The 27,773-nt window shown below is 36.0% G+C and overlaps 1 protein-coding gene across 1 annotated transcript in view; it reads right to left on the bottom strand.

The window, feature by feature from the left end:
- The window catches only part of REV3L (REV3 like, DNA directed polymerase zeta catalytic subunit), an 80,974-nt gene that overhangs the window by 34,125 nt on the left and 19,076 nt on the right, over positions 1-27,773 (bottom strand). The window contains exons 2-14 of the mRNA XM_070932810.1: positions 23,381-23,570; positions 18,849-18,923; positions 16,955-17,115; positions 14,562-14,652; positions 13,261-13,355; positions 12,721-12,825; positions 11,616-11,700; positions 11,393-11,532; positions 10,287-10,409; positions 8,049-8,286; positions 7,070-7,206; positions 2,494-6,577; positions 842-1,734 (exon numbers count right to left, since the gene is read on the bottom strand). Coding sequence (XP_070788911.1) covers positions 842-1,734; positions 2,494-6,577; positions 7,070-7,206; positions 8,049-8,286; positions 10,287-10,409; positions 11,393-11,532; positions 11,616-11,700; positions 12,721-12,825; positions 13,261-13,355; positions 14,562-14,652; positions 16,955-17,115; positions 18,849-18,923; positions 23,381-23,570 — 6,417 coding nt within the window. The remainder of the gene's footprint in view (positions 1-841; positions 1,735-2,493; positions 6,578-7,069; positions 7,207-8,048; positions 8,287-10,286; positions 10,410-11,392; positions 11,533-11,615; positions 11,701-12,720; positions 12,826-13,260; positions 13,356-14,561; positions 14,653-16,954; positions 17,116-18,848; positions 18,924-23,380; positions 23,571-27,773) is intronic.

The following is a 27,773-nucleotide window of genomic DNA, read 5'->3' as shown; positions in this document are numbered from 1 at the left end:
TGGCGCAAGCCTGAGTGGCTTTAGTATTGGGTTTCCCTGTGCTGGGTAGGTTTTCATTGTTGGTCTTGGATGGATTTGAGATTAATAAGCAACTCTCTGATCTTTCTGGACTTGAGCAGGTGGCAGCTGGTATACAAATTCATCTTGTGTGCCAGTTGTCTCTTGTTCTCATCTAGGTGGTCCTATGGTCATCTAATGATCTACATGGGGCTCTACATGGGGCTGCCCTTGAAAGGTATAGCTATTTCAAAATGCAACAGCCTGAGTTGCATGGGTATCTCATTATCATGGGTATCTCATTATGCCCATGTGTTACTACACAATCTGCAGTGGCTGTCAGTTGGCTTCAGGGTACAATTTGAAATATTGGCCATTACCTATACAGTCCTTTTTGGCATAGGGGCTCGTTTTCTTAGGGACCACCTGTCTGTAGTAGTTTCTGCCTATTTGGTACATTCAGGCAGAATGGATATGCCTCAGATCCCCTCAATTAAGCATTGTCATTTTGGGGGATTGAAGAAGTGTGTCTTCTCTGTCTCTGCCCTCTGGAACAGCACTGCCAAGAGAAGTATGGTGTTAATTTTCTTGGGACTCCGGGCTCTAAAGACCAAGTCTGGAGTTAGTGCCTCTGTGGAACTCATCAGATTTTTATTGGTTTGGTTGTTTTTAGTCTGGGCTGCCACTTTTTGTTTCATGCTTTTAATTTTTTAAATCTGGATACTGTAAGCCACTCAGGTGTTGTAGGGTGGGCAATCATAATAAACTTAATACAACAAGTAAGTAATACAGTAACCAACCAAATTTAGTTTTAACTGCTGCATTTCTTTGGTCATAGGCTTACCTGATAATGGAGTACATCCAAGTGCTTCTGGTTTTCCTTGAGATATATGCTCCCTGATAGGTGTACTATGAAAGCAAGTATCAGAATTGCCATCCGATTCTTTGCTCAATGGGGAGACACAGAATGGTATTTTGCTTTCCTTTTTGACAGATTTCTGTTCTTTCTCAGCTACATATTTATTTTCTTCTAGAGAAGACAATACACCCTCTGAGTCTTCTAAATTAGATTGCTTAGAATCAGTAGATACAACTTGTTGCCAGGGAGGAAGTCCTGGTGAATCAGGAGAACTATAATCGGTACAATCTTCCTCTTTTTTATCCTTATCTATTGCTGCAGTGACAAGTGGCATTGTCTTTACTTTAACGGTAGACTTACTCATTTCAGAGATATTTACGCCAAACTTTTCCATAGTTTGAGGTGATGTGGGATTTGAAGATGAAAAGCACAGATCTTTTGATTGTACAGCAGGTTTGCTTGATATACCAGAACTCACAGCAACCTTGACTATCTGATCACACAGATTCTTAGGCAAAGACATATTGTTCAAACTCTCATCAACCTTTTCTATTTCAATTGATTTGATGACAGCTCTTTTTTTAAAATATTCATAATCATCTTTGGCTTGAAGCCATGACTGAATTTGCTGGTAGCTTGGTGCACATTTGCAAGGCATGATCACTATCTTTTTGTCATTAATTTTACGGGTATTCCTTTGTTTTTTATCAGTAGAGAATTGGCTATTTCGAAGGGGAGAACCTGGCCTAGGACTCTGTGCCATTGCCAAAAATGCAGTCTTCCAGAGTTGTAGTCCCTCCAAAGAGAAATCTCCTTCAAATTCAAGTAGATCATTTGGAAGTCTAGATTCTACTGTAAGTACTCTTCCTCCAATCTCTCTGTAAAAATAATTACTTAAATTATTTTTCTCATAAACAGAATTTATTTTACTAGTAGTCTTATTTATTCTTACTGTTTTCATTCATCTAATTTCATGTAAGTATACATTTATTGTATAATGGAAACTTTTCTATCTTCTATTGAAGCCCTCAAATCTATTTTAAAAGGTCTTCAACCTCCAACTCAGATTTGGAAAGAACAGAGGGGTGAAGAAGAACAGAGAATCTGATTTACCAGGAAAAAGTATTATCTTCAATACAAAACTACTGTATACAATAACATATACAAATATACAATAAATAATAAAATGTGGTTAAATTACCTAAGCAAAAGAATAAACTTAAGTCAAAATCCTTTAGGTTCTAAAATAATAGATCCAAAGTAATAAATTGAAGTTAATAATTTACTATGAATAACTTTGTTGATACCCAAGAATATTTTTCTAAAATGGTAATTTATCTAGTTTCATTTAAATACTTCCGAATAATATCCAATCATTCCTACATGTCATGTTCACAATGATTATTTAACTATACAAATAAACTGGAGTGTCTTATTTTTATAGCTGAAATTTAATTGTGATTCTATGTAGCTCTAACCTTCACCTTGTAGGCCTAATGGGTCCAGAAAGGAAGGCTATATTAAATTGTATCCAACTTTTTAAATCTTATGTAAAAATTTAAACATTTCTATTGATATATAAAAAAAAGAAATATGATTACAGAAAGTCCTATTGACTATCTGTATAACCAAATTACCTTGGCTTTTCAGGTACATCAGAGGGGTTGCTGCAAAAAGGTTCTTGATAAATTGTTTCTGCCAGATCATGATCTAATAAAGTTGACATGATTTCTTCACGACTGGGAGGTGACATTAGAGGTTTAAGGATGTGAGCAGCACGAACCGTAGAACTCCCATTTTTTGATTGTGATGGAGAGCTTGTAGATCTAGGTGAACTGTCAGGCGTTGGTGTTAATCCCTCATTGTTTCTTGAAATATACAACTCTAAATCTTCAGAAGCAGCATCCATAAGTTCACCATCGGGGGAAGATAAAATAGAAGAAAAAGAAATACTAGCTGAATCAGGCAATTGCCCAGGTTCAGAAATGACTTCCTTTCTAAAGGGATTTTGACTCCAATCACCATTTGGAGATGAAAGATTAAGAAAAATTGCTTTCTTCATAATATTTCTATCCAACTGAAGTTGTTCTTTAGGACACATTTCAGCCTGCTGCCCATCTGCTGGTGAACCAGGTTGAGAGGTAGATGGGAGAATGGTTTTCCATTGATTGTGGAGATGATTTTCATTGTTTTCCAGACATCTTTTATCAAAAAGTTGAGGACTATGTTGGCCAGATCTTAACCAAGATTGAGGATCTGAATTATGCATATTTTCTTCCTTAGATATTTTATTATGATTCAAAAATTCAGTTTCTGCTGTTTGACCTGGATAATGATCCTGAGCTACATCACTCAGAAACTTCTGTGGTAAATTTTGATCTGCTGGGACAAATTGACTTGCAGAATACAAACTACAAAATCCAGGCTGCCCTATGGCATTAATATCAAAATTGTAATTATGATCAGGTGACAGACTATCTTCAAGTGAGTAACAACTTTCAAATCCTGCATCTGAATGAAGAATAGAACTATCAGTAAGTGTAACGTGGCCAGTTTTATTACTTAGTTGTTTTGCTGAGTCTTTTAAAAGCTTGACCACCTTTTCTTTAGATTTTTTATCCTTGGGAATACGAGGCTTTCTTGAAGATGCAACTGAACAAAGTTTTTTAGCCGGTTTATTTGAATCAAGAGGGAAGGAAGCATCTATATTCGACTGAGATTTAACTGATGCTTGTTCATGAATGTTGTTCATATGCATTTTCTGTTGTCTCTTTTGGAGTAATTCTTTCAGAACTGCTAAGCCAGAATGCCCTTCATTGAATGCTGAAGGAGTTATCAGACCCTTGCTCTTACATTGAGAATCTGTTTGGGCTTGAGATATTGTTTCCGACACTACTTTTTGTTTTGTGTTTTTTTCAGGGCTAAAATGTGCCACATCCAAAATAAACCCCTTCTGTTTCTGTTCCCATTCTAATTTGTTCACCGGACTTCTTAAAGAAGCTACAAAGCATTTTTTTGGTAACTGAAAAGATCCATGGCTTTCCTCGGTTTTTAAAAAAGAAGAAATATGATCAGCATGCTTTGTTGCTTCTGACAAATGAACTATTTGCTGCTGATTATCTTTACAACGCAGGAAGTTACCAGGATGAATCTGATCAGTATTGATCACATCAGAAGAAATACAGTTTTCATTTACATTTCCCACAGAGGATAAAAGTTTGTTTTGTGAATTTGTAACTTCTTCTGTCTTTTTAAGTGCATCCTTAGAACTATATGCCTTCAGTGCTACCTGAGATATACAGTTACACTGATCATATACATTATTTTGAATTGAGGATTCTTCCATCCTAAATATACCACTCTGACTGTTAGATCTTTGGAAATTTATTTTGGCTTTTTCCCTTCCAGATATCAGAGAAGCTATGCCTGGATGAAGATCCTCTGTCAAACTGGAACCTTGGTGCCCAATAGGCTTTTCATTTTCCAACAATGATTGGAAATAAATTAATGGATTTACTTGGGCATTAGCTGTTAATGAAAGCTGTGCTGAAGATGGATGTCCCATAGAACAGCCAGTTGATGCAATCTCTTTTGTAAATGGTTGTGAATTTCCCAGGTTGCGGACATTCTCAGGTAAATCCCAGGGATGTGGTGTAGGTTTAAGTTCTGCTACAGGAGGAATACTATTTTGACCATCTGCAACTGTCACCAATGTTGAAACTTTAAATTTTTGTTTCTGTTTTGATCTTGGCTTTTTCTTCAAATTATTTCTAGGTTTATTAGACTGATTGCTTTTTTTGCTTCTTATGGTAGCATTAGCAAATTGCTTTCTACATTTTTTAACCTGAGTTTTTGACTGAACGTGTTTTCCCACATTGGAATTAACAGTTTTACTGCTGAACGTATTAGTATTTTTAAACACTAATGTTTCCTTTTCTAGATTACACACAATTTCTTCGGCATTTGGATCAGTGGGAGACCAGCAACGGGGTGGGGATACATTAACTGGACTTGCACTTCTTTCTGACAGAAAACCTAATTTAGACATAACATCACTATAATTCAAGTCACAGTCTTCAGTTTCAGCACTGTATGATGGCAGAGGAGGGGAAAGAAAGGCATGAGTCCTTTTTCTGAAATACAGGGTTCTTCTAATAGTTTTACTTTTTATATTTTGTGGTTTCCCACCCAGCCTTTTCTTGGCGGACTTACATTTTGCTTTTCTTTTGTTATTTTTCTTTGGTGTTAATGGATAAATAGGATATTTGGTTGCAGGTGAATCAGGAACTTTTGGCCAGAAGTCCTTCAAAGGTGCAAGCTTCTTATATAGATTCAATCTCTCTTCAGTAAGAAACACTTGTTCCTCACTAGAATCTATTTTTCCCAGCTTTACAAGCATATTTTTCCGCCCCCTGAACCTATTAATAATAATATATTTTATAATAACAGGTGGCAATTTTCTAGAAAGTCGCCTTCGTTTTCTACATTTTTTAGAACCATCCACATCTTCATCATTTTCTATAGTAGAATGAGGTAGCATGATTTTTGAATTATGTATGCCCAAACTAGATTCACTGTCTTCAGTTTCATAATTTATTTTACGTTTAGCTCTGAGTGTATATTTATTACCACACAGCCCAAACGTTTGATCAGATTCTTGAGCAAAATCTTCAAAATGACAATCAGTATAATTGTCTGTGGACATTTTGTTTTCAAAAACCATATGATGAACTTGAGTATCATTTGGTAACAAAATGTCTCTATCAGAAATATTGCTACTTGCATTATCTTGTACATAGCAGCTTTCTTTCATAGATAAAGCATCCATGGCACTTGCAGACTGCTGATTGCTAAGAACCATTTTCTTTTTATTTCGTTTTAGCTTAGACTGTTTTTTGCTATGTTGTAGTTTGTATGTCACAGGGCCCAACTTCTGCGGCTGATTGAGACAATTAGAAAGAACTACACTAGGAAAGAACATATAGTGTGCTGCCTGTTGATTTACATTTGTTTTTTCAGTCTTGTGTTCCTCAAATTCTTCATATCTAAGTTTAAAGTTATTAAGGCTATCTCCGTCAGTGCTTTTTTCAGAAGAAAAAATAAGAGTCTGATTACTCTCTGAGCAAGACATAGTTTCACAGTTTTCTGGTGCTGGGAAAAGGCTATTTAAATCGGTAGTGTTTGCTTTTATATTTATTTCAGATGTTTTATTTTTGGAATAAACTAAATCTACAAAGTTAGACTTCTTTGTTAGAATATTTTCACTAATTTGGTGGTTCATATGCTGAGATACATCCTTTGCAACCTTTCTAATTCCAGCATACTTTCTGCTAGGCAGGTGTCTGCTTACAGAAGATATGTCTTCACACAAAACAGGATCTTTTTCACTTTTATTATTTTCCTGATGTGGCTTTTCAGAATGGAGGATATTGTTGAAGGATGCTGGGTATTTCATGTTGTAAATACTTTCATTTGAAAGAGAATGGATTGATAAGTCAGGTCTTATATCTATCATGCTTGGTTGAGTAAGACCTTCTAAGTCATCAGTATTCAAAACATGAGAAGAAAGGGCACTTGTGTGTTTACATTGAAAAGTTATTTTGGCAGATGATGGGGGTTCCAGAGTAGCAGCATCTTTATGAAAAATTGTAGTCTTTACAGTTTTGCTTGTTGCAATTGCAGAGGTGTGGGTCCGAGAACCTTCATTGTTCAAAGGATTGTCTAGAACAGAACAGATGAGGGTTTTTTTACTATTTTTTCTCTGAGGTTATATTGTTTAAACTATCAGCAAGTATAAAGATATTGCTTGGCCAAATAATAATTATTGATGATAAAAGAATATAGTTAAAGAAATTCTAAAAGCATCAAGACCATAATATGGTATGAGGGATACTTTAGATAACATTCATAGAATTTCCACAATATTTGTAACAATATTATGGAAAGCTCCGAAGTCATGACAATGACGCTTAATTCTGGCTACTCAATTTTTTGTTGGTGAACCACTTGAAAATATTGGCTCAATGTTATGATTGGGGTGGTTGAAAACAAACTCAGCAGTTTCACCTAAACTTAACTTTGTGATATATGTGGGGCAAGATTCCTATCAAACGTTTCTGCAAAGCACATAACCCATATGTGACAGAGATTATAATGAAGAACTATTGTTTCTGAGAAAAATGCAACTGCATAACCCTTTTTAAGTATACTTACCACCGTTTTCATCTGCAGTTCCATCTAACTGAGGTATAGAAAGGCTTGCTAGAAGCACATTATCATTCCAGTCCATATCATCTTCAGAAGAACTATCATCTTCACCTGAACTTTGATTTCTACTTCTGCCCATTGACCTACAAGAAATACAACCTATTTTACACATTTAAAAACTTCTGACTATAATCTGATAGTTCAATAATTATGACACATTTAATCTTGGACAGAAAAGACAAATCTGTACAATTCACTTTCCAGGTCGATAACAGTCTGATGAGTATTATTGCTGTGATGAGACCACTTCCTACTCAGATCTAAGACTGTATCCCCTTCCTGGGCAAAAGTTATTGAGGTGACATAGCTGTTCAGATTGGATCAAACTAAATTTCTAGATAAATTTCAACTAGGGTTTAAGTCTTGTTTGAATTGTCCATCCTATTAGATGGCTTTTGCTGAGACATAGGTAGGCAGAGTTGATTCTCTATGATTTTTGATACAATTTATCATGGCATACTAGAGAGACGCTTTAAATTTGTACCTGTTTTAATGAGTTGCAAATGAATGCTACATGTGTCTTCTAACGCTTTCAATTCTCTTTCAAATGAAGCACTGCATAGGCTTGTTTTATTCCTCCACCGATAAGCCTAATCTCTCCTCTCCTTTATCAAAATCCTTTCCAATCTTACTATGGTTTTCAAAAATATGACAATTAGAGCTAAATAATATTTAGAGAAAACCAGTATGACTATATTTTAATTAGGGCTTCTAGATTACCTTGGTTAAAGTCATATCTACTGCATATTAGACTGACTGAGTTTACATTTATTCCTGTACCTTGTCCTTCAGACATTTTCTTGATATTATATTAGATCATGGATAATATCTAGATTATAAAGATTTTCTTCAGTAACATGAAAGGTTCAATACAGGTTGATCAGTACTTTTGTCATATATCCAACTTTACCAAAAAAGAATATACCTTCTCTTTGCATCAACATCATTTGAGCTGCTGTCCCATTGTTGGGACATTAGCAAACTGAGCTCCATTTCTTCTTTTTCAATCTGTGGCTCATTTTCTTCATCATCACTATTCTGAAGATTTCTATAGTGTCCAGAAGAATAATGTTGTGATGACGCATTTTGTTGTACAATATCATATCCATCATCTTCCAATCCAGCTAAAAGATGTATCATGGCTTGATCAGCACTGTTATTCACTATAGAAAAAAAAATGCATTTTTGTATTTGTTTTTTTAAAAAAACATTTTCTGTTAAAAACAATCCCTGCATTGATTTTTGTTTTAATAAAACCTAAAAACCTCACAATCTCAATGCCATAATGAACAAAAATACACAAGATTTTTCATTTTATTATCATTTCTCTCATGTATCCTGACATGTGTTTACTGAATGGTGGGATATGATCAATATTATGTTGACTTGTATATTCCATGTTGAGCACATATCAATGGTTTATTTATTTATTTAGCATATAGTGATGGTACATTAGCCAGGAGACTACAGGGTTAGTACAGAGTAGTTGTTTGGCTGCCTAAGGCTGCTAGTCCATTTGGTTCACTCTTGCATGCTATCCAAGGTGCACCACAGAGGGTGAACCAGATCCACACTCAGAATGGTTAACAGTGTTCTTCAGTGTCATCTGGGGCGTTTCCTTCTGATGTTGCCTCGCAATTGGGAGTTGCATTTGAGCAAGTCCTGCACCAGTTGAGATTGTACTTCCATACAAAGTACCATTATTTTTTCCATTGAAGTGATATCTATTTATCTATTTGCATACAGCATGCTTTTGAACTGCTAGGTTGGCAGAAGATGAGGCAAGTGATGTGAGCTCACTCCATCATGTGGAACTAGGACTTGAACTGCCAGAGCAAAGATCATCTCCAGGTTTTTAAACCACTAAGCTAATACACCTTTTTACAAATGAATGGTGACAATGGAAAAAAACAGCTATGAGTTGAGGAAAAACTGGACAACCTTCTGAATGAATGCAACCTGGAAGAAAAATATATGTTAGGTGATATGAATGGACTGATGGAAACCAGATAATAAAATGCAGAAAAGTAATTTAATAAATATTTTTCAGAAAAAGGTCCATTTGTTTCAAATTTTTGCCTTTGGCATATTTAAACATACATATAGCAAAGGAAAGAATCTAAAGCATTATTTGTTATAAAAGATTGAGAGAATTAGTGAAGAACACCAGAAAGAAGAGTTATTTAAAGTGGGACAGGCCCATCTGAATGTGCTAATAACGGATTTGGGGGAGAGGTAGATATGGAAGACGAGAAATAAAGGAAAATAAAGTGAAAGAATGACTGAATAAAAATGTAAGTTTTGTATGATAAATAGTACAAGATAAATTCCAAGAAAGTACATGAAAAATGAACAGAAAGAAAAAGTTGTGGAAAATACTTGAATTAGTGTTAAAAATATGGCTTTAAAGAATGCTATCAAAGAGAACAAGGGTAAGAGGAAGACAAATATGATATTAATGGAAATAAAAATTATATTAGAAGTGGGTGAAAAGGGTTTAAACACAGAGTCTTTAGAAGAGTGTACAGAATTGATGAACTTATTTGGGAGGAAACCGAAAGGAAAGAATAGGGGAGGAAACATTTTAGCAACTTGCAAGGAAATGATAGCGATATGTTGAAGAATGCTTTTGAAACAAAGACTAAAAAATGTCAATGTCCAGGAAAGAAGTGGATTAAAATGCAGTGAAAATGCTGAAAAATGGTAAGGTTACAAGGTACCCAGGGATGAGCAATAGATTTTGTATGGATTTGGATGGGCACATAGGGACACTGAGGGTCAAAAGAGTCCATGGAAGTCATGGAGGAGTGCTAAGAGGTGCTATGGGAGTCAAGTAGGGTCCACAGGAGGATAACAAGGGTCAAGAAGGGTGCATGAGAGTACCATGATAGTCAAGGATGGCATGTGGAGGTGGTATGGGTTGGATCAGGGAAGGTACACGTGACTAGCATGGGTTGGGGACTAATAATAATAATACTAATAATTCTTATAGTACTTTTTAATTATCTGATTTCCTGGCCTTTTAAACAAGCAAGACAAACAGGGTGATTATTATAATAAAGCTACACAAATGAATTATAACCAAAGTAATTAAAACATTTTAATATCTATATCTAAATATTTTTAATCCTTACTTAGAAAAGTCTTTGTAAATAATACTTACTAAACACAGGAGTATTATTAAATCTCTGAGATACGGGTTGGAAATATTGACTATTTTCCATTATATTCAAAATGGCTTCTTCATTTATAAGTGCATCCTCTTTATATTTGCTTTCGGAGTCTTCTAAAAAATGAACAAAGATTCTGGATAAGCTGCCAATACTGTTTTATAAATATCACAAGACTATCAAATTCTTTAAATGTGCATTTAAATTTTGTGAAGATATAATATGTTGGGAACATGCTTGTGGTTCAAGAGAAGTAAGATGTATTTACACTGTATACTCCATTTTAATAAAGTGATCCATAAAGAAGCTTTCTTTTTCTTATCTACTGGTTCTTTTTGTATATACATTTGTTTTCTCTTGTTCAACTGTGCCCAACTCTTGCAAACTGCCCAGACAAGTGCCAAAGTCAGCCTGCTGGCTTTGTGCCTAAGGTAGAACTAAAACTGACAATATCCTGGTTTCTAGCCTGGTATCTTAACCACTACACCAAGCAGGCTTTCATATTATATATTATATATACATACTACATATAGATATGTAATAATATGTACATACAATATGTACATATTACATATTATTTACACTCAAATATATATATTAAATTTCCTTTATCTCCAAATACTGAGTAAGCAATAAATGTGAATTGTTACTTTCTTCAGCAGACTGGAAAATTAATCAATACATTTTATATATAAATCTTAACAGAATCTGTTGAAAATTTAACAAATAAAATATGTTAAAATGTTCCATCTTAATTACTTTAATATTACCAATATTCCTAATAAACACATGTAGTTATAGCATGCCATGTATATTTGTCTTAAAAGTTCCTTGTAAGATGAAGTTAGTCAAGATACTTACCAATAATAAAAAGCATATTAACATTAAATAGGATTATAGACACTCATGGATATTTACACAAAGTATATCAATAAATTGGTAATAAAGGATAAAATAAAATACAGATGAGCCTGAAGATCAATCTGTTCAGTGGAAAAGTTCTTGTGTTTATTTCAATATCTTCCATTCTGCGTAAACCAGTTCTAATAGGACAAGTCATGTAATGGAGGAAAACAACTGCTGTATTAATAATACTAACCTCTGTGCAGCTCCTTATCACTGTGTATTTCTATCATATTTGCTGGTGAGCATGAAATAACTTTAGGTATCTCAGAATGTAATGTCACATCAGCAGAGAATTCTTGTGATTCATTATTGCTGTCTATTGAGCCAGATGTCCTAATTAATAATTAAAAAAAATTAATGTGATTGGTGAATTCAGAGGTAAAAAGATGAAGATTAACATGTAAATTAATACTTACACAGAAAAATCACTTTGCTTGAGTATTTCTTTAAGTCTCTTCTGAAAGATTCTTTCACTTTCTGTTGGGGCCACAAATCCACGATCTTTTTTTCATGAAAAAATGTAAGGAATTTAATCACTATATTAATATTCTCTCCCCTTAAGAATTGTTACTAAATATTTTAACTGAAAATAAAGCAATATATCATCTGTAAATTGCCAAGCCCATCAAAAAAAAAAAAAAAAAAAAAAGAATCTGAAACTACACTACACCTATTTGGATTCTATTCAGAAGTTCTGAATAGAACTTCTCTGACATATCCACAAAACATGACATATTGGTAGTCCTCAACTTATGACAATTACAAATAGTTATATATTATTTTAATATATTAATATATAATGATATATATTATATTACGAAAGTGACCTAAGTCACAACAGTGTTGAAAATATGACTTATGACTCACGTGCAAAATTATGGCTGTTGCAGCACTTCTAACTTGAGGCCTTAACCATTTCACTAAACTGGTTATTAGGAGCAATAATACTGACACAAAATGGTGAAAGATTTTGAATTATTTCAGGAAGGTAACATAAAATGAAGTGAAGCAAAATATACTCAAATTAGGCAATGAGTTTCAGAGTAATTCTTGTCAGTGTAACTGTAAGACATAGGTGGGCAATTGATTTTCCCAGGGCTACATGAGAAATTGGGACTGTTGTGGAGGACTAAACCAACAGGGCTGTGAAAGTGCACAGGCATGCATGGACGCACATAGATAAATGGGGAAAAAAGTAGTAGTCACCTTCAAAATAAAAGCAATGCAATTGTATTGCATACATGACATATAATTATTTGCATTTAATTTCTAATTTCCGACTGAGTTCACATGGGCTGGAAAGGGACAGCCAAAGGGCCGGATGTGGTGACCATAAAATATCCAGGTCTGGTGCAAGATATTAAACTAATGCATTCTTGAATTTTCCAGATGCTAAAAAAACCACATGCAATTTATATATCACTTCTTAAATACAACACTTTGCAAATTATGGCACTGCATTCATATTATTCTAACTTTAAGAATGAATCAAAATTAGACATTTTACTCCAACAATTCTACCTTGTGAATCAGGAGGAGTAATTTGTGATGACTCTTTGTTCTTCCTACGCCGCTGTTTCTCATCCTCCCATATTGCTTGTAACCCTGGATTCTGACCAATCTGGGCTAGAACAGAAAAAATGCAGCAGAATCAATGGCAGTGTCAAGCTTATCAAAACACAGCGTTACAAAAGGTCTTCTTGAATAACAATACCGAGAAAAATCTGCTCTCCACTATGTTTATCATGTTAGGCTTGTTTCACCTTTTACCCAGAAGCTCAAGAGATAACATCTCTTGACCTAAAGTAGCTGACCTAGAGTAGGTGACCTAAAATCACCTACTATGATTTTGTAAACGTTATTGGTTGAGGGTGGACTTGACTGGGTACAGTTTTAGCACCTTCCCTACTGGCTATCAAACAACTTATTTATCTTTTTCCAATAAAATATAATATTGCTTAATGGAACTCAGATATTTTAAGTGAAGGAATTATACACTGAGCTGCAAAAACAACAAACCTGCAAATATACCATGTGATCACACAAAGAAAAATGCTTTACCTTCAATATCCAATCTATTTAAAATATCAGCAGCTACTGCATCCACTTCCAATTCACAGGTACTCTGTGGCTCTACACCTTCCAATATCAAAGAGCTGCATTTAAATTAAAGTTAAAAAGAGTATATTATGTTGTATTTTTTAAAAAATATATTATATTTAAACATAGGAATTATATGTAAAGTTTTATATCAAAATTCAGAAATAATTACAGATTTACAATGGTTTTAACCTTAGTTCAACTAAAGAATGAGAAGCATTAGATATGTACAAATGATAATTTCCTTCTTATTCTACCAGGGCTAAAAATGAGCTTCCACCAATCTTGCATAACAACACAAAAGTAGGGACTAAAGGTATTTGTAAGCCCTGAAGAGCAGGATATATATCATTGGCATCCTTCAGTCTCAAGAGACTATGGTATCGTGCTCTGGAAAGAGGTCCTAAAACAGCATCTAGTGTGACTAAAAAGGCTAATTCGAAAGTGGCAATCCCTTCCACACTAAGGGCAGATACATTCTGTCCCCTGCCCAGCCCCCAGATTTCGCTGGTTCCGGGACTGCCTCTTTGCCTCAGCCTGCCGAACAAGTGTATATAAGTGTATATCAAGATATATATTGGGGGGACGGGACAGACTGACATGTCACAATCAGGTCAATGGAATTAAAGAACAAGATTAGAGAAGGGATTGTTGAATATGAAAAGAAGTCTGATTCTGTATTTACAATGCAAGTACTCTTCAAATGTTGAGGGTCACACTTGTGATAATTCCTGCTAACATGGCTAAAAGCCAAGGGATGAAGAAGTTGCAATTTCAAACATTTGGAGACTATTAGAAGTGAGTGTGCACATGCATGTACGTAGGCTAACTATAAGTATTAGAGACAAATGTTTATTTCAGATACATTGCGGAAAAATGTGTCAGCAGCCATAAAATATAGGAGAAAAGTGGGTCAAATGTCATAATATTTCAAAGTAATATTAATTATTTAAGAGATCCTTAAGTCCAGGACAAATCTCCCATTAACACATTCTAAGTAAATAAGAATATATGGGTGCTAGCATGTTCTCAGAAGTATATCTCTATCCTAGTGTATAAAACAAAATAAATTCAAAATTAAAGGAAGAACTTTTATTGTAGCCCACTGATTTAGATTTGTGGCCCTACAAATCAGTCAATCTACAAATTTAATCTAACTAAACTAGTTAAACCTGAAGCTATATTTAGTACTAATACATGTATATAGATATCCCATGGGTTAGGATACTTGCTAAGGCAAATATATATCCAGATATGACAACCTAGAAATCTGACTATCTTCCAACTGATGGGGTCTGGTAGCAGATCTTGTCCAATTATCTCCGCAACTTCCAATTTCTTCGAATGCATCACCTATATATAAAACATAGCCAATATGTTGTATTAGAAAACATGCCACTTTATTTGAATCTTTATATATTAAACATTTGAAATACTGCTTATTTAACAAAAAGTTTATTATAGATCATTTATTGGCAAAACTCTGTAATAAAATAAGCATGGAATTAAATAGAGTTTAAGTTAATCCCCATCTGCATTTTGTTTGCTGCATGCAACTTTATCTAAGTCTTTTAAATTGAGAGATCATTGGAAGTGCAAAAGTATATCTAGGAAATTATCTAATTTTCAGAGAAAATTATGAATTCTTAACTCTCATAGTTTGAGATGCATGGTAGTAGCTGTCTTTGAATTACTTAACAAAACGAAGTCTGTGTATATGTAACAACACAGCCACTCATCATAGTTGCCATCATACAAGACTATTAGAATACTTATTCACGATGATGCCTATCTTCTATAACGAAGCAGCAATTGACAGCCAAGTAAGAGCAGAAAAACAATCTTCCTTATGTTACAGAAGATCCCAAAGGGAAAAATCAGTATTATGGCAGGAGTATAAGAAACATGAGAACAATTTACAAGAGTGGAACAAGTTTTATGTAACTTATTCCTACATCCAATGATTAGCATATTAATGCAAATGTACTATGACAGGCAGTCCTCACTTAACAACTGCCCTGTTTAGTGACCATTCAAAATTAGGATGACACTGAAAAGGTTACCTTTATGACTTGTCCTTGCACATATGACCATCGCAGCATTCCCATGGTCATGTGATTGAAATTCAGGCATTTTACAATCAGCAGGCATTTATGACCATTGCAGTGTCCTGCACAATTTGTGCAAATTCACAGCCAGCTTCTGACAAGCAGAGTCAATGGAGAAGTTGGCAGTAAAATTACAAGTCACAATCATGATATTTTGTTTAATGATCATAAGTACTTTGTTTGACTGTGGCAGAAGTGGCATCATAAATCTGGTACAGTCAAGTTATTTTTCACTTAATTACTGTGTCACTTAGGGACAGAGTTGCCAATTCCAACTGTGGTCATTAAGTGAGGACTAGCTGTAATTAATTAATATAGTTCTTCATAAACCAAAGCTTTAAAGTGCAGCACTGGCCATATCTGTTATGACTGCATCACAAACCTACTATATATATATAACTGATTTGACAATTCTGGCAGAAAATGACTTTTAAGAAATTGGCAATATTCAGGTAAAATATATATTTTCCAAAAAACCTATAAAGTGCTCTTCAATATTTGTTTTCCCACTATTAACTTCTGACAGAAGAATTAAATGCTCATTTTCATCAGTGATTTTACACATAAAAAATTATTTTGACAAATCTCTTAACAATAAATGTGGCTGTTATCTAAGGCCAAAACATACAGAGAATGGAATAGTGATTATGAAAAAACTTATTATTGTACCCAAAGCATCTATTAGAAAATACTTTAATAATTATAGACAACAGATGAAGAACTATTGCAAGACATGTAACAGAAAAACAAACAGCAAATCCAAAAGAAAGAAAATGATCAAACAGCAGAAATAAAAACACTCAGCTCTTTCCTCAAATTGGAAGATAGCACTGTATAAATTTTTATATAATCTTTCGAAATAGTACAAAATAGCAACAGTACAATGAAAGTGATGAAGAATGGAGATATGCAAAATATCAAGGAGGATTGCACCCTGCAGGAAGAACAGCAGAGCCCAGTCTGACTCCAGTACCGAAGTACCACTGTGATTGAACTCTTCAAGCCTGGGTCTGGTTGTTTGTACTTGACAATTATTCCCTCAATTACAAGCAAAGGGAAAGGAGCCTAAACAATAACTATGTACATTATGGTATCCCTATAAAAATGACACAAAGTATTAATTTTTTATTTTCTCTTTTAAATGACAACTACACAGACTGGATTAATATATTGTATCTATCTTTTACATGTATCTATTGTCCACCATGGTTGGCTATGTAATCACAACAACTAAGTTCAGGAAGTCATGTGCTTATTTTTTATGTATGAGGAATTGCTGCTGTGTCATTCATTAAAACACCAAGAGGGATACAAAGTTAAAAAAAACATGGAGAAGCAATACTCAGCCATTATAGCTGTAATTTTTTATTCTGAAAGAAGAATGAGACTCTTGGATTATGCACCCAGCAGATATTAATGGTCAAAATAGTGTGGAACGTAAGCAATTAATACAAAGGCAACCATTATTTTCTTTAAATTACCATCCATAATTTACAGTTTATTCTAGAGGCTGAATTGTCTGAATATGTTTGAGATAATTTCCATACCTTTTTTCTTTATTTTTCTAAACTTGACTGCAGCCAGATTGATTAAATTCATTCCATATAAATTATAATCTATAAAGAGCTGAAGGAGGTAGGGAATATGAGCTTCATGAGGTTGGTAAATTTTATTCATTATAGCTCCACCTTGTAGAAGCTCGCATACTCTAAATAAAAAAAAATCATCAGTAGTATTTCAAGATTATTTTTAAAGAAATATTTAAACATGGGAACATTACTGAACATAAATGGAATACAGTAGTTTTCTGATATCTGTACCAAGAATTTCAGCTACACATATAACATTTTAGATAGTAAAAACAAGATAAGATGAACCTAAACACATGCATTTGAGGTATCTACAGATGTCTGTGTCTAGCTGTTCCAAATATTTGTTTTGAGCAAAAAGAAACTGCATACAGGTAGATCTCACTTAACAACCACAACTGGGCCCAGATTTTTGGTCTAAGTTGTTGCAGTCATTAAGCGGGGACCTGATCTGATTTTATAACCACTTTGACAACAGTTGTAAAGTGAGTCACTGCAATCATTAACCAAATCACATGGTCATTAAGCAAATTCAACATATCTAATGGGCGGGGTTTTTTGCTGCATAATTACAAAAACCATCACAAATCACAGTCATGTGGCAGTGGGATGTTGCAACTGGTTGTAAGTGAGAGCCAGTTGTCAAGCGCCTGAAATGCTGTCATGTGTCTACTGAGGGCCTGTGTTTGTGGCAGTCATAACTTCAAGGACAGATTGTCACTTTTGTTGAGTTCATCATAATTAAAGCCATGTTTAATTAAAAGCAGAAACAAGAATAGATGCCTTTTTGTGGGGAAAAGTAATAAATAAGCCTAAATTTCACAATAAGTCACTAAATAAGTCACTTAATAGTTACTGTTGTAGCAGCATTCAACATTATGACACTTTTTAAAGCTTTTTTTTTTCCTACTGGCCAAGGGCTGCAAGAAGTACAGCAATGATATTACTACATTAATGAAAGCAGAATTTTTCATTAAGTTTATCCTTTTGGAGATTAAGATCCAAAATGCTATATGCTAACTTTGTAAACCGCTTAGAGAGGGCTGTAAAGCACTATGAGCGGTATAGAAGTCTAAATAAATTTTTTTAAAAAGATTATCTATTAATTATGCAAATGAAGCTTTCCCATATTTTGCTACTGAATGTTAGCAAAAGCCAATTACCTGGGGATGAGGGCAGGTAAAATAGAGGCAACAAATTTGTTATCTTTATTATATGGTAGGAGCTGTAATGGTGCAGAGATTAGAATGCAGTATTGCAAGCTAACTCTGCCCATACTCAGGAGTTCAATCCTGACCATTTTAGCCTTCCATCCTTTCAAGATCAGTAAAATTAGGACCCAGATTGTTGGGGGCAATATGGTGACATTTGTAAACTGCTCAGAGAGTGCTGTTAAGCAATATGGAGTGGTATATAAGTACTAAATACTATTGCTATCTACAGCTCACAATACCTCTGTGCACGCAGGTAGTCTTTGACTTACGAGTGAATTTTGGTGGTTTAAGTTGGGCACGTTTTAAGTTAAGGCATTCACCAGATCACATGATTTTTAGGACCCTTTTTACAATGGTCATTAAGTGAATCACATGGTCATTAGTTGAAATCATAGTTGTTGAACAAATCATGAAACATTTTACAATTGCCAGAAGTGCTTTACAGGTGATAAAACAGTCTTTCCAAAGCCACCATAAATCCAAATTATTGCCAAAAGTCAAAGATTACCTGTACAGGTAACCTTCAGCCTGTACAAATAGGCCTTAACTTACAACCATTTTGTTTAGCAACCATTCAAAATTATGATATGTCAGCCCTCATTCCAATCTCTAGAAGTAGTAACAAAAGAAATATTTACCTTTTTACCATAGCAGGATTGTAAAGATAGATCTTCATAAACTGCCTTTCTTTTTCATGATATCCATAAAAAGGCCTGGAAAACAAAAATTCAGTATGATATTATATTCTGGTTTGTCCTGCTCCAAATAATCACTTTGATGAAGTGGATCCACATATACCTTAAATAACTATCAGTGGAGTAATAGGAATCTTTTCCATCACAGCCCAATCTGGAATGAGATTAACAAGAAAAAAAAATCTGCCTCTGCCTACAAGCATTCATTGATATTCATCTGACTAGCAAACAGCCAACAGCCTGGTCAGCTTCAGCATTTTCGGCTCCCCACGTCACATTTTCTGCCGGTTACAGTTAGCGCCACCATCGATCCCGTTGCCTGGAACCAGACAAAAATGTGATGTGTGGAGGCCAAAAACTGGGTGTGCGAAGGTCAAAAATACTATGTACGGAAGCCGAAAACGTGATGCACTGAGGCGGCGATCGGCGGTGATGTGTTGTGGAGATCCCCACAGCTTGGAACAGGTCTAAAACAAGGCGTGTGGAGGCTGAAAACGGCTGGCGGATAGGCAGGGCTTCGGCAACCTTCGGTGTATAAGATGCACAGCAATTTTCACCCACTTTTAGCAGGGGGAAAGTGTGCCTTATACTCTGAAAAGTACAGGAGTTGGCAACTGATGGTGGCACAGTGGTTAGAGTGCAGTACTGCAGGCTACTTCTGCTGACTGCCTGCAATTTGGCAGTTCAAATCTCACTAGGCTCAAGGTTGACTCAGCCTTCCATCCTTCTGAGGTGGGTAAAATGACGACCCAGATTGTTGGGGGCAATATGCTGACTCTATAAACCACTTAGAGAAAGCTGTAAAAGCACTATGAAGCAGTACATCAGTCTAAATGCTAATGCTAATTACATTGCTATGATAGACAAATATTGTCATACACAGCTGTGCTTATGGCCTACCCCAAGGTCTTTACTTTGGAACACTGTGGCAGCTAGATCAGCACACTTTTTTTATTGCCTTTCCAAAAATACAGATGACAGGATACTTTTTTGCTTATCGTGCAGGTAAGAGCAATTGCATAGTAGCCCTGATAATAAGGTAGGGAATGGCAACCACATTTTTTTACTTAAATTCCAAATTATTAATTAAGGCTTTTAGAATAAATCTACACATTAATTCCCAAGATTATTCACATACGAATAAAACAATCGAAACAAATGATCAAGTATGGCATATTATGGGAATGCCATAAATGACAGTCCTGCTAATTCCTACATTTGAAGCAACTTGAAATTTCTACCCAGATTTATCTTGCCCTACAAAAGAAATATTTCTACTTTTAAATAATGGAATTTCATAAATGTTTAAATTTAATAACATTCTTCCAAAGTTAACCCACCTGAACTGTTGATCAACTCTGACAACAGAAATCAATCTATACTAACTATGGAAATGTTTAAGTATAAAGTGCACTCTCATTTAAGAGTTAAGAAACCTTTAACTATAACTTTAGAACCACTATTAAGGTACATGGAAAGGTTAAGAAACATAGTTTGTCTCCATTAAGAGAGATATCTTTACTAATGTAAGGGCTGAGGGGGAAGGGAAAAGGCTGAAATACCAGCTACCTTTATTTGTTCTACTAATTCTCACATTAAATTACCTTTTCACAATTTCTTTCAGTTGCTCAACCATTGTAGCTGCCAACCCCTAACAAAGCTTGTCTGGACTTAAAAACTAAGCAGGAATATAAGAACCCTTAGCTACATCAGGAAACTGAAGAACATCTTGGAAGAAAGCAATGACAAGTTACAATATTTCTATAATATTACAAAACTGAAAATCTATCCATAAAATCACCAGGCATGACGGGCTCAGCTTCAAGAAAACTTTATTTTTCTTCAATTGTGCAGTTCTTACACACTGGTTTCACAAGAAACACACAAGAAAGGAGCTGAAATACCCTAAAAAACTATTCATCTCATAATCTCTCAAGAGAGAAGGCATCGAAACATCATCAAAACACTTAAAGGAGTGTTCATAAGCTGCTTTTTTGCATAAAGGACAAACAGCTTTCATCAGAACTTTCTTTCAAAACTCAGAATGTCCAGAGTGCTCTATATTCCAGGCTGAACAAAGCTTGAAACACTTAAAATATTTTGCTACAAGGAATAATTAGAACACAAAGAAAACCTTTGGTAATCCCTGATTTTTATCCTAGGGTTACAACAGTAGATAACAGTGATGAAGGGGGTAATTACATATGCCTTGTCTAAGAAGAATTGGGTTAAACTTTAAAAAAATACTTCAAAAGTTATCATCAGAAGCAACAGAACCAATTAAATAAACATTTCTCTACACAATCAATTTTAGAAACACAGCAGAAAATAATATAGCATAATTCACAGAGCACAAAAAATAGTAAAATGCAGACTTTATGGCTATTGGTCTGAAGTCTCTCTTTCTCTTATTAATGCCCAGCATAGTATAGATCTGTATTTGGCAACCTGCAGGCAACACACAATAAAAGTAATAGTTTTTATATATCATATGCAGTAAGAAACATCAGTAGGGACGTGCAGATTGCACACATTAAATGTTCAAACAAAAGCTAAAAGATCTTTGCACTTTGACTTACAACCTGAAATTTAATTAATTATCAACACTGGTGTAATGCATATTGGTTATAACAGCAACCTTTACATTTGCATTAACCACACTCAACACAAAACAACCCAACAACCCATTTTTGGTGGAAGAAGTTGCAAACAATAAATTGATTCAATGGCTCCATTGTTTATAATCTGATATTGTCTCTTAGCCTTTTATTGAACTTATTGAATGTTTTTAAAATTGTTTTAAATGGTTGCTTTGTATGCCATCTAAGTCATGCTATGTGAAATGGGTACCTGTATAAATTAAATAAATCAATCAAATAAATCTATCCGATAAAGAGAAGGTTACAGAGGTCTTTACCAAAATTTGGTTTTGGGATCATTTAGTAACCCGGTGTATCATCCATGCCAGTTGATGACTAGGACCATCAAACAGAGTCTATATCTAAAAATATGATAAAAAAAACCCTGTTTCTTCTACCTCATGCCCACTTTCCCCACTAGTCTTGACCCATGGCATCAAAGATAGAATCAGGCCAGTATTTGGATTACTGGAAAAGGATTAAAAACCATGCTCACGTCAGAACTTGAGCCTCTTGGAACATTTGAAACACCTCACAAAGCAGCCCAATTTTGCTGTGAGTTTGGAATAAAACCAATATGCTGACTCTAAGATTAGGCCAAACTTGCAGAACGTGTGCACTTTATTGTGAGTTTAAAAATCTTGTAACTGCCTTTCAGGCCTGCAATATTTGCACATATCGGTTGTGTGACACTTCAGAAATAATTCAAGAAAGATGTTTTAGAGCACATGACAGCATGAAAAAAGAAATAATCTGCAACTCTTAAAAGCAGACATATCTTTCCTCAAGATTATATGGCTAGTCTCTCCAACTACATTTGTGTCTCTCTCTGCTCCAAAATATATTTTCAGAATCAACTCTGAAGTATTGCACAATCCTAATACATATGTTAGTTTTACTTCTTAGCACACAAACAATACTAGTTCAATATTTATCATGTTGTGGAAGAATATGCATTCAAATTCCCATCTTGCAATGATGGATTTCTTAGTTTCTCTCTTTTCTTCTAAGTTTTAGAGATCTAAGAGGCTCAAATTCTGATATGCATATCAATGAAAAATGACATTCATCACTTTTCCTCTTAACTGTAATCTTTCAGTTATTGTCTTTCCTACTCCCTCTCCACCTCTAAAATCCTCCATTTAAAAACAAGGGCAAAAAGAAGTAATTATGATAGTTTACTCAGTTGCAGCTTTTTAAAAAGTTAAATGATGCTGAAATTCCAACCTATACTGAAAACCTCCAATTTTGTTAGGAAAAAAATAACGGAGTTGGTTCACTGTGAAAATTAAAAGGCAGGTATGGCTACAGTAAATAGAATTCTATGAGGAGAGTGGGAGTCTGTTTTGTATATACAGATACAAATAACAGACAACCCATGACCCACTGAGACATGCTTTCCGAAATATTGCCTTATCTTATAACAGAATGACCACAAGGGGGCAAAAACTTAAGGGAAGCTATTTCTGACTTCCAGCTGGCTTCCCCCATTGACTTTATTGGTGTGAAGCTAGCAGGCAGTGTCAGAAATCACAATCATGTGATTGTGGAGGTAGAACAGATAATACTATAGCACCCACAATTTTGCCATTACAAAAGTTCTGGAGATTCTTGAAATTTCAATCTGATGAGAACAATTGTAGATGCATTCTTTAAATTAATCCATTTGAGATACCTTGATTCAAAAATTGTTGCCCTACAATGCACCATTTTGCCCAACTCAAAGTTACATACAAACAGGTAAATAAACAGGCAAAAGAGTTTTAGTAGTATATAGATTATTCTCAAAAATAATGTTATTATTTAACTATGTTTAAAAAATAAATCAATACTTACATTCCATATACTAGTGACACTTTAAACACATGCTGAATAGAAGAAGATGGATTTCCTAACGTGACATTGAGTGCCCGGTCAATGCTGAATGCCAAACTACGCAGATAATGATCTGGCAAATGTCCATAACCATCATATGGCACATACAAGTAAGGGAAAATACCATGTAAATGGAGACAAGTCTTCTGACCTGAAGAAGAAACAAATTGTTCAGAATAATTCTGAAAATTCAGAAAGACATAACTTTCAAATAAGTGCTTAAAGCAGGTGTGAAATATAGATGTATAAATATACTATTTATCTATGGTACATTACAGATTGCAGTTATTTACACTTTGCAAATGATTCCAAATGGATATTTAAGACTTTACACAGGAACCGTAGTTCTCAGATATTTATTAAAGCAGTCCATTTCTTTTTAAAAAAAATAAAAGCTACTTTAAGGACACTATTGAAATGCAATTCCTTTAAGAGTCCTCAGGTTCAAAAGATGCCTCAAAAAGAGAGGCTTCTTTAATAAATAGCAAAAGTATTACGCTTGTTACTAATGTAGACTGTCACTAACTCCTCTGCTAGAGGGGGGGGGGGGAGGAATGGAACTCTAACCATAAAAATATACAATAAATAATCTGAATAGATCAGCCCAGTAGGTCAATATATTTAACCTTGTAGCAAAAATTTATCAAAACAAATAATGGTCTTTTATGCCAAATAGAAAAAAGATTACTGTTATAAGAAATCAGCATAGAAGCTTTAAATCAGTACTGTGATATGAAATTAGAAATCTAAATTTTGCATTCATTTGCTTGCAAAAAATAAGATTTTGTGGGGTTTTACTGTTTTCACTGTTTTTAACGCTTTTTATTATTATGTATACAACATAGGTAAAACTGTAAGTTCCTGTCACAATAAAATTTCAATTAAACAGACCAACTGAAATAAATAATGTCTATTAAACAGAAGCTTTGCAGATGCTTATTAAATGTAAATTCATGTAATTTACTTAAAATATATGTGATTTATATAAATACGTTCTGCATAATCTTACAAAAGTTACATACATTTATATCAAGTGCCCAGACCACTTCATCTGCTATTTTCACTATTTGGGGACTAACTTCAAGATCATACTTTACCATTTGCATCCATAGTCCTCTGAACAAAAGTCCATAAAACTGAAGTTTTATTGAACTCTATCCAATTATTATCAGAGCATATGTGATCTGTTAGCACTCAATACACAGAAATATCATTCAGGGTGCTTTTATTTCAGGAAACTATTGTATTTCCTGTCCTTTCTTCCACAGATAAAACTGTCAGGGTTAGGGTTATATTAAAATATTCATCCTGTATACAATTTACATACCAGTATTACAATATAAGATATTAAAACACTAAAATAACACAAATAATAACCTCACATATTATCATTATTGAAATTTAATTAACTCAGAATATAGTAACAGAAAAATTTAATAAAAAGAAACAAGGACCACATATATCCTCTTCTTAGAAGATCATAAAATAAATAGAGAGGGAAGACTTAAATCAGGGGTCCCCAACACCTGGGCTTCTATCGAGCTGTGAGTTGTTCAAAACGGGGCCACCAGAAGCAGCGGTGAACGTGCACGTATGCACATCCCCACTTGCATGAGCAGCAAATGGAGCTATGCATGCTTGCCCACCCCTCTTGCTGAACCATCCCGCCCCCCCGCCCCCAAACTGGTCCACAAAGCCGGAAAGGTTGGGGAACTCTGCCTTAAATGCCACAGTGAAATATCAAACAAATATAAACAGATTTCTTATACCAAATCTATTACAGGAAAATTAAAATAAATATTATCAATTAATTGCCTTGGTAGTACAGGGGTTTAAGGCACCCTGTTATTAAGCTTATTAAGACCAGCTGCCTGCAATTACTGCAGGGTTCGAATCTCGCCAAAGGCTCAAGGTTGACTCAGCCTTCCATCCTTTCTAAGGTAGGTGAAATGAGGACCCAGTTTGTGGGGGCAATAAGCTGACTTTGTATAAATATACAAAAGGATGAAAGCTATTGCTGAGCACATTGTAAGCCGCCCTGAGTCTTCGGAGAAGGGCGGCATATAAATTAAATTTAAAAAAAAAAAAAAATTAGGGGGAAGTCATATAAAGGACGTGCTGAGGATTTTGCGCATTATCTGCACGATAAAGTCACTCAAATTCGGGAAGGCTTGGACTCTGACTAGGTAGGTACAGGCGGGTTGTCCGAGGTGTGTCTTGAGACTATTACCTGGGATGAGCTTGACCCTGTGACCACCGAGGACGTGGACAAGATGCTGGGGAGTTGAACGCAACCACATGTTTATTGGACCCGTGTCCCTCCTGGTTGGTGCTGGCTACCCAGGAGGTTACACGAGGCTGGCTCCAGAGGATTATAAATGCTTCCTTGAGTGAGGGTCTCTTGCCTCCTGCCTTGAAAGAGGCGGTGGTGAGGCCCCTCCTCAAGAAGCCCTCTCTGGACCCAGCTGTTTTGGCAAACTATCGTCCAGTTTCCAACCTTCGCTTCCTGGCGAAGGTTGTTGAGAGTGTGGTGGCGCGACTGCTCCTGCAATACCTGGATGAAACCGTCTATCTAGATCTGTTCCAGTCTGGCTTCAGGCCCGGGTACAGCATGGAAACGGCATTGGTTGCGTTGGTCGATGATCTCTGGAAGGCTCGGGACAGGGGTTGCTCCTCTGTTCTGGTCCTATTAGACCTCTCAGCGGCTTTTGATACCATCGACCATGGTATCATGCTGCGCCGGTTGGAAGGGTTGGGAGTGCGAGGCACTGTTTTACGGTGGTTCTCCTTCTATCTCTCCGACCGGTCGCAGTCCGTGTTGGCTGGGAGGCAGAGGTCGACCTCAAGGCACCTGGTTTGTGGGGTGCCACAAGGGTCGGTCCTCTCGCCTCTCCTGTTCAACATTTATGTGAAGCCCCTGGGTGAGATCATCCGTGGTTTTGGGGTGCAGTGCCATCTGTACGCTGATGACATCCAGCTGTATATCTCCACCCCAGACCACCCCAATGATGCCCTTGAAGTGATGTCCCGGTACCTGGAGGCCGTGCGGATCTGGATGGGGAGGAACAGGCTCCGACTCAACCCCTCCAAGACTGAGTGGCTGTGGCTGCCGGCGTCCCAATATAGTCAGCTGGTGCCATCGCTGACTATTGGGGGCGAGACCTTGGCCCCCACGGAGAGGGCGCGTAACTTGGATGTCCTCCTGGATGCATGGCTGTCTTTAGAAGAGCATATGACGGCCGTGGCCAGGGGGGCTTTCTATCAGGTTCGCCTGATACGCCAGTTGCGCCCCTTTCTGGATCGGGACTCCTTATGCACGGTCACTCATGCCCTCGTCACTTCCCGCCTGGACTACTGCAACGCTCTCTACATGGGGCTCCCCTTGAGGAGCACTCAGATGCTCCAACTGGTGCAGAATGCGGCCGCGCAGGTACTTATAGGGGCGACATGGCGCTCCCACGTGACACTTCTCCTGCACGAGCTGCATTGGCTTCCAGTGGTCTTCCGGGTGCGCTTCAAGGTATTGGTTCTCATCTTTAAAGCGCTCCATGGCTTAGGGCCCGGTTATTTACGAGACCACCTTCTGCCACCGATAACCTCCCACCGGCCAATACGCTCCCACAGAAAGAGCCTCCTCAGGGTGCCGTTGGTCAGGCAATGTCGGCTGGCGACTGATCCCGGACCTCCGGATCTTCCGCCGGGCCCTGAAGACTTTTTTATTTCAGCAAGCCGGGCTGGGTTAAAAATCTTTTAATTGGGGAATTTTATGGGTAAGGGGTTTTAAATTGGGGAAGCCAAAGATAAATTTAATTTCGTTTTTATAGTATTTTAATGTTTGTATTGTGTGTTTTTAATTTTGGCTGTTCGCCGCCCCGAGTCCTTAGGGAGAGGGGGCGGTATAAAAATTTTAAAAATAAATAAATACATAAATAAAAAGAATTTATATAGAATATGACTAAGATTGAGCCTTCTTCAATTTGATGCTTAAAGATATATTGGATTTCAATTCTATAATTCTAGGTTGTCAAATATTGCCTTACTTCATAAATAAAAAGTTATGTATTTTTATAGCCAGTTTACTTATGTACTAGAACAGGGGTCTGCAACCTTAAACACTCAAAGAGCCATTTGAACCCGTTTCCCACAGGAAAAAAAAAAACACCGGGAGTCACAAAACCTGGGTGGGCATGGCCAACTCGACATCGCTCACTCCCACTCACAGTCATTAGGGCAGAGAACCAGGAACCACAAAACCCTTTTCTCTCTCTCCCCCCCCCTCTGTATCTCTCTCCCTGTATATATCTCTCGGTATCTCTCTCTCCCCCTCTGTGTATCTTTCCCCCTCTACCTCTCT

The sequence above is a fragment of the Pituophis catenifer genome, unplaced genomic scaffold (assembly GCF_029215685.1).
Source record: "Pituophis catenifer annectens isolate HBS135680 unplaced genomic scaffold, rPitCat1.0.hap2 SCAF_1, whole genome shotgun sequence".
Lineage (NCBI taxonomy): Eukaryota > Metazoa > Chordata > Lepidosauria > Squamata > Colubridae > Pituophis > Pituophis catenifer.
This window is presented reverse-complemented; position numbering and strand designations above follow the sequence as displayed.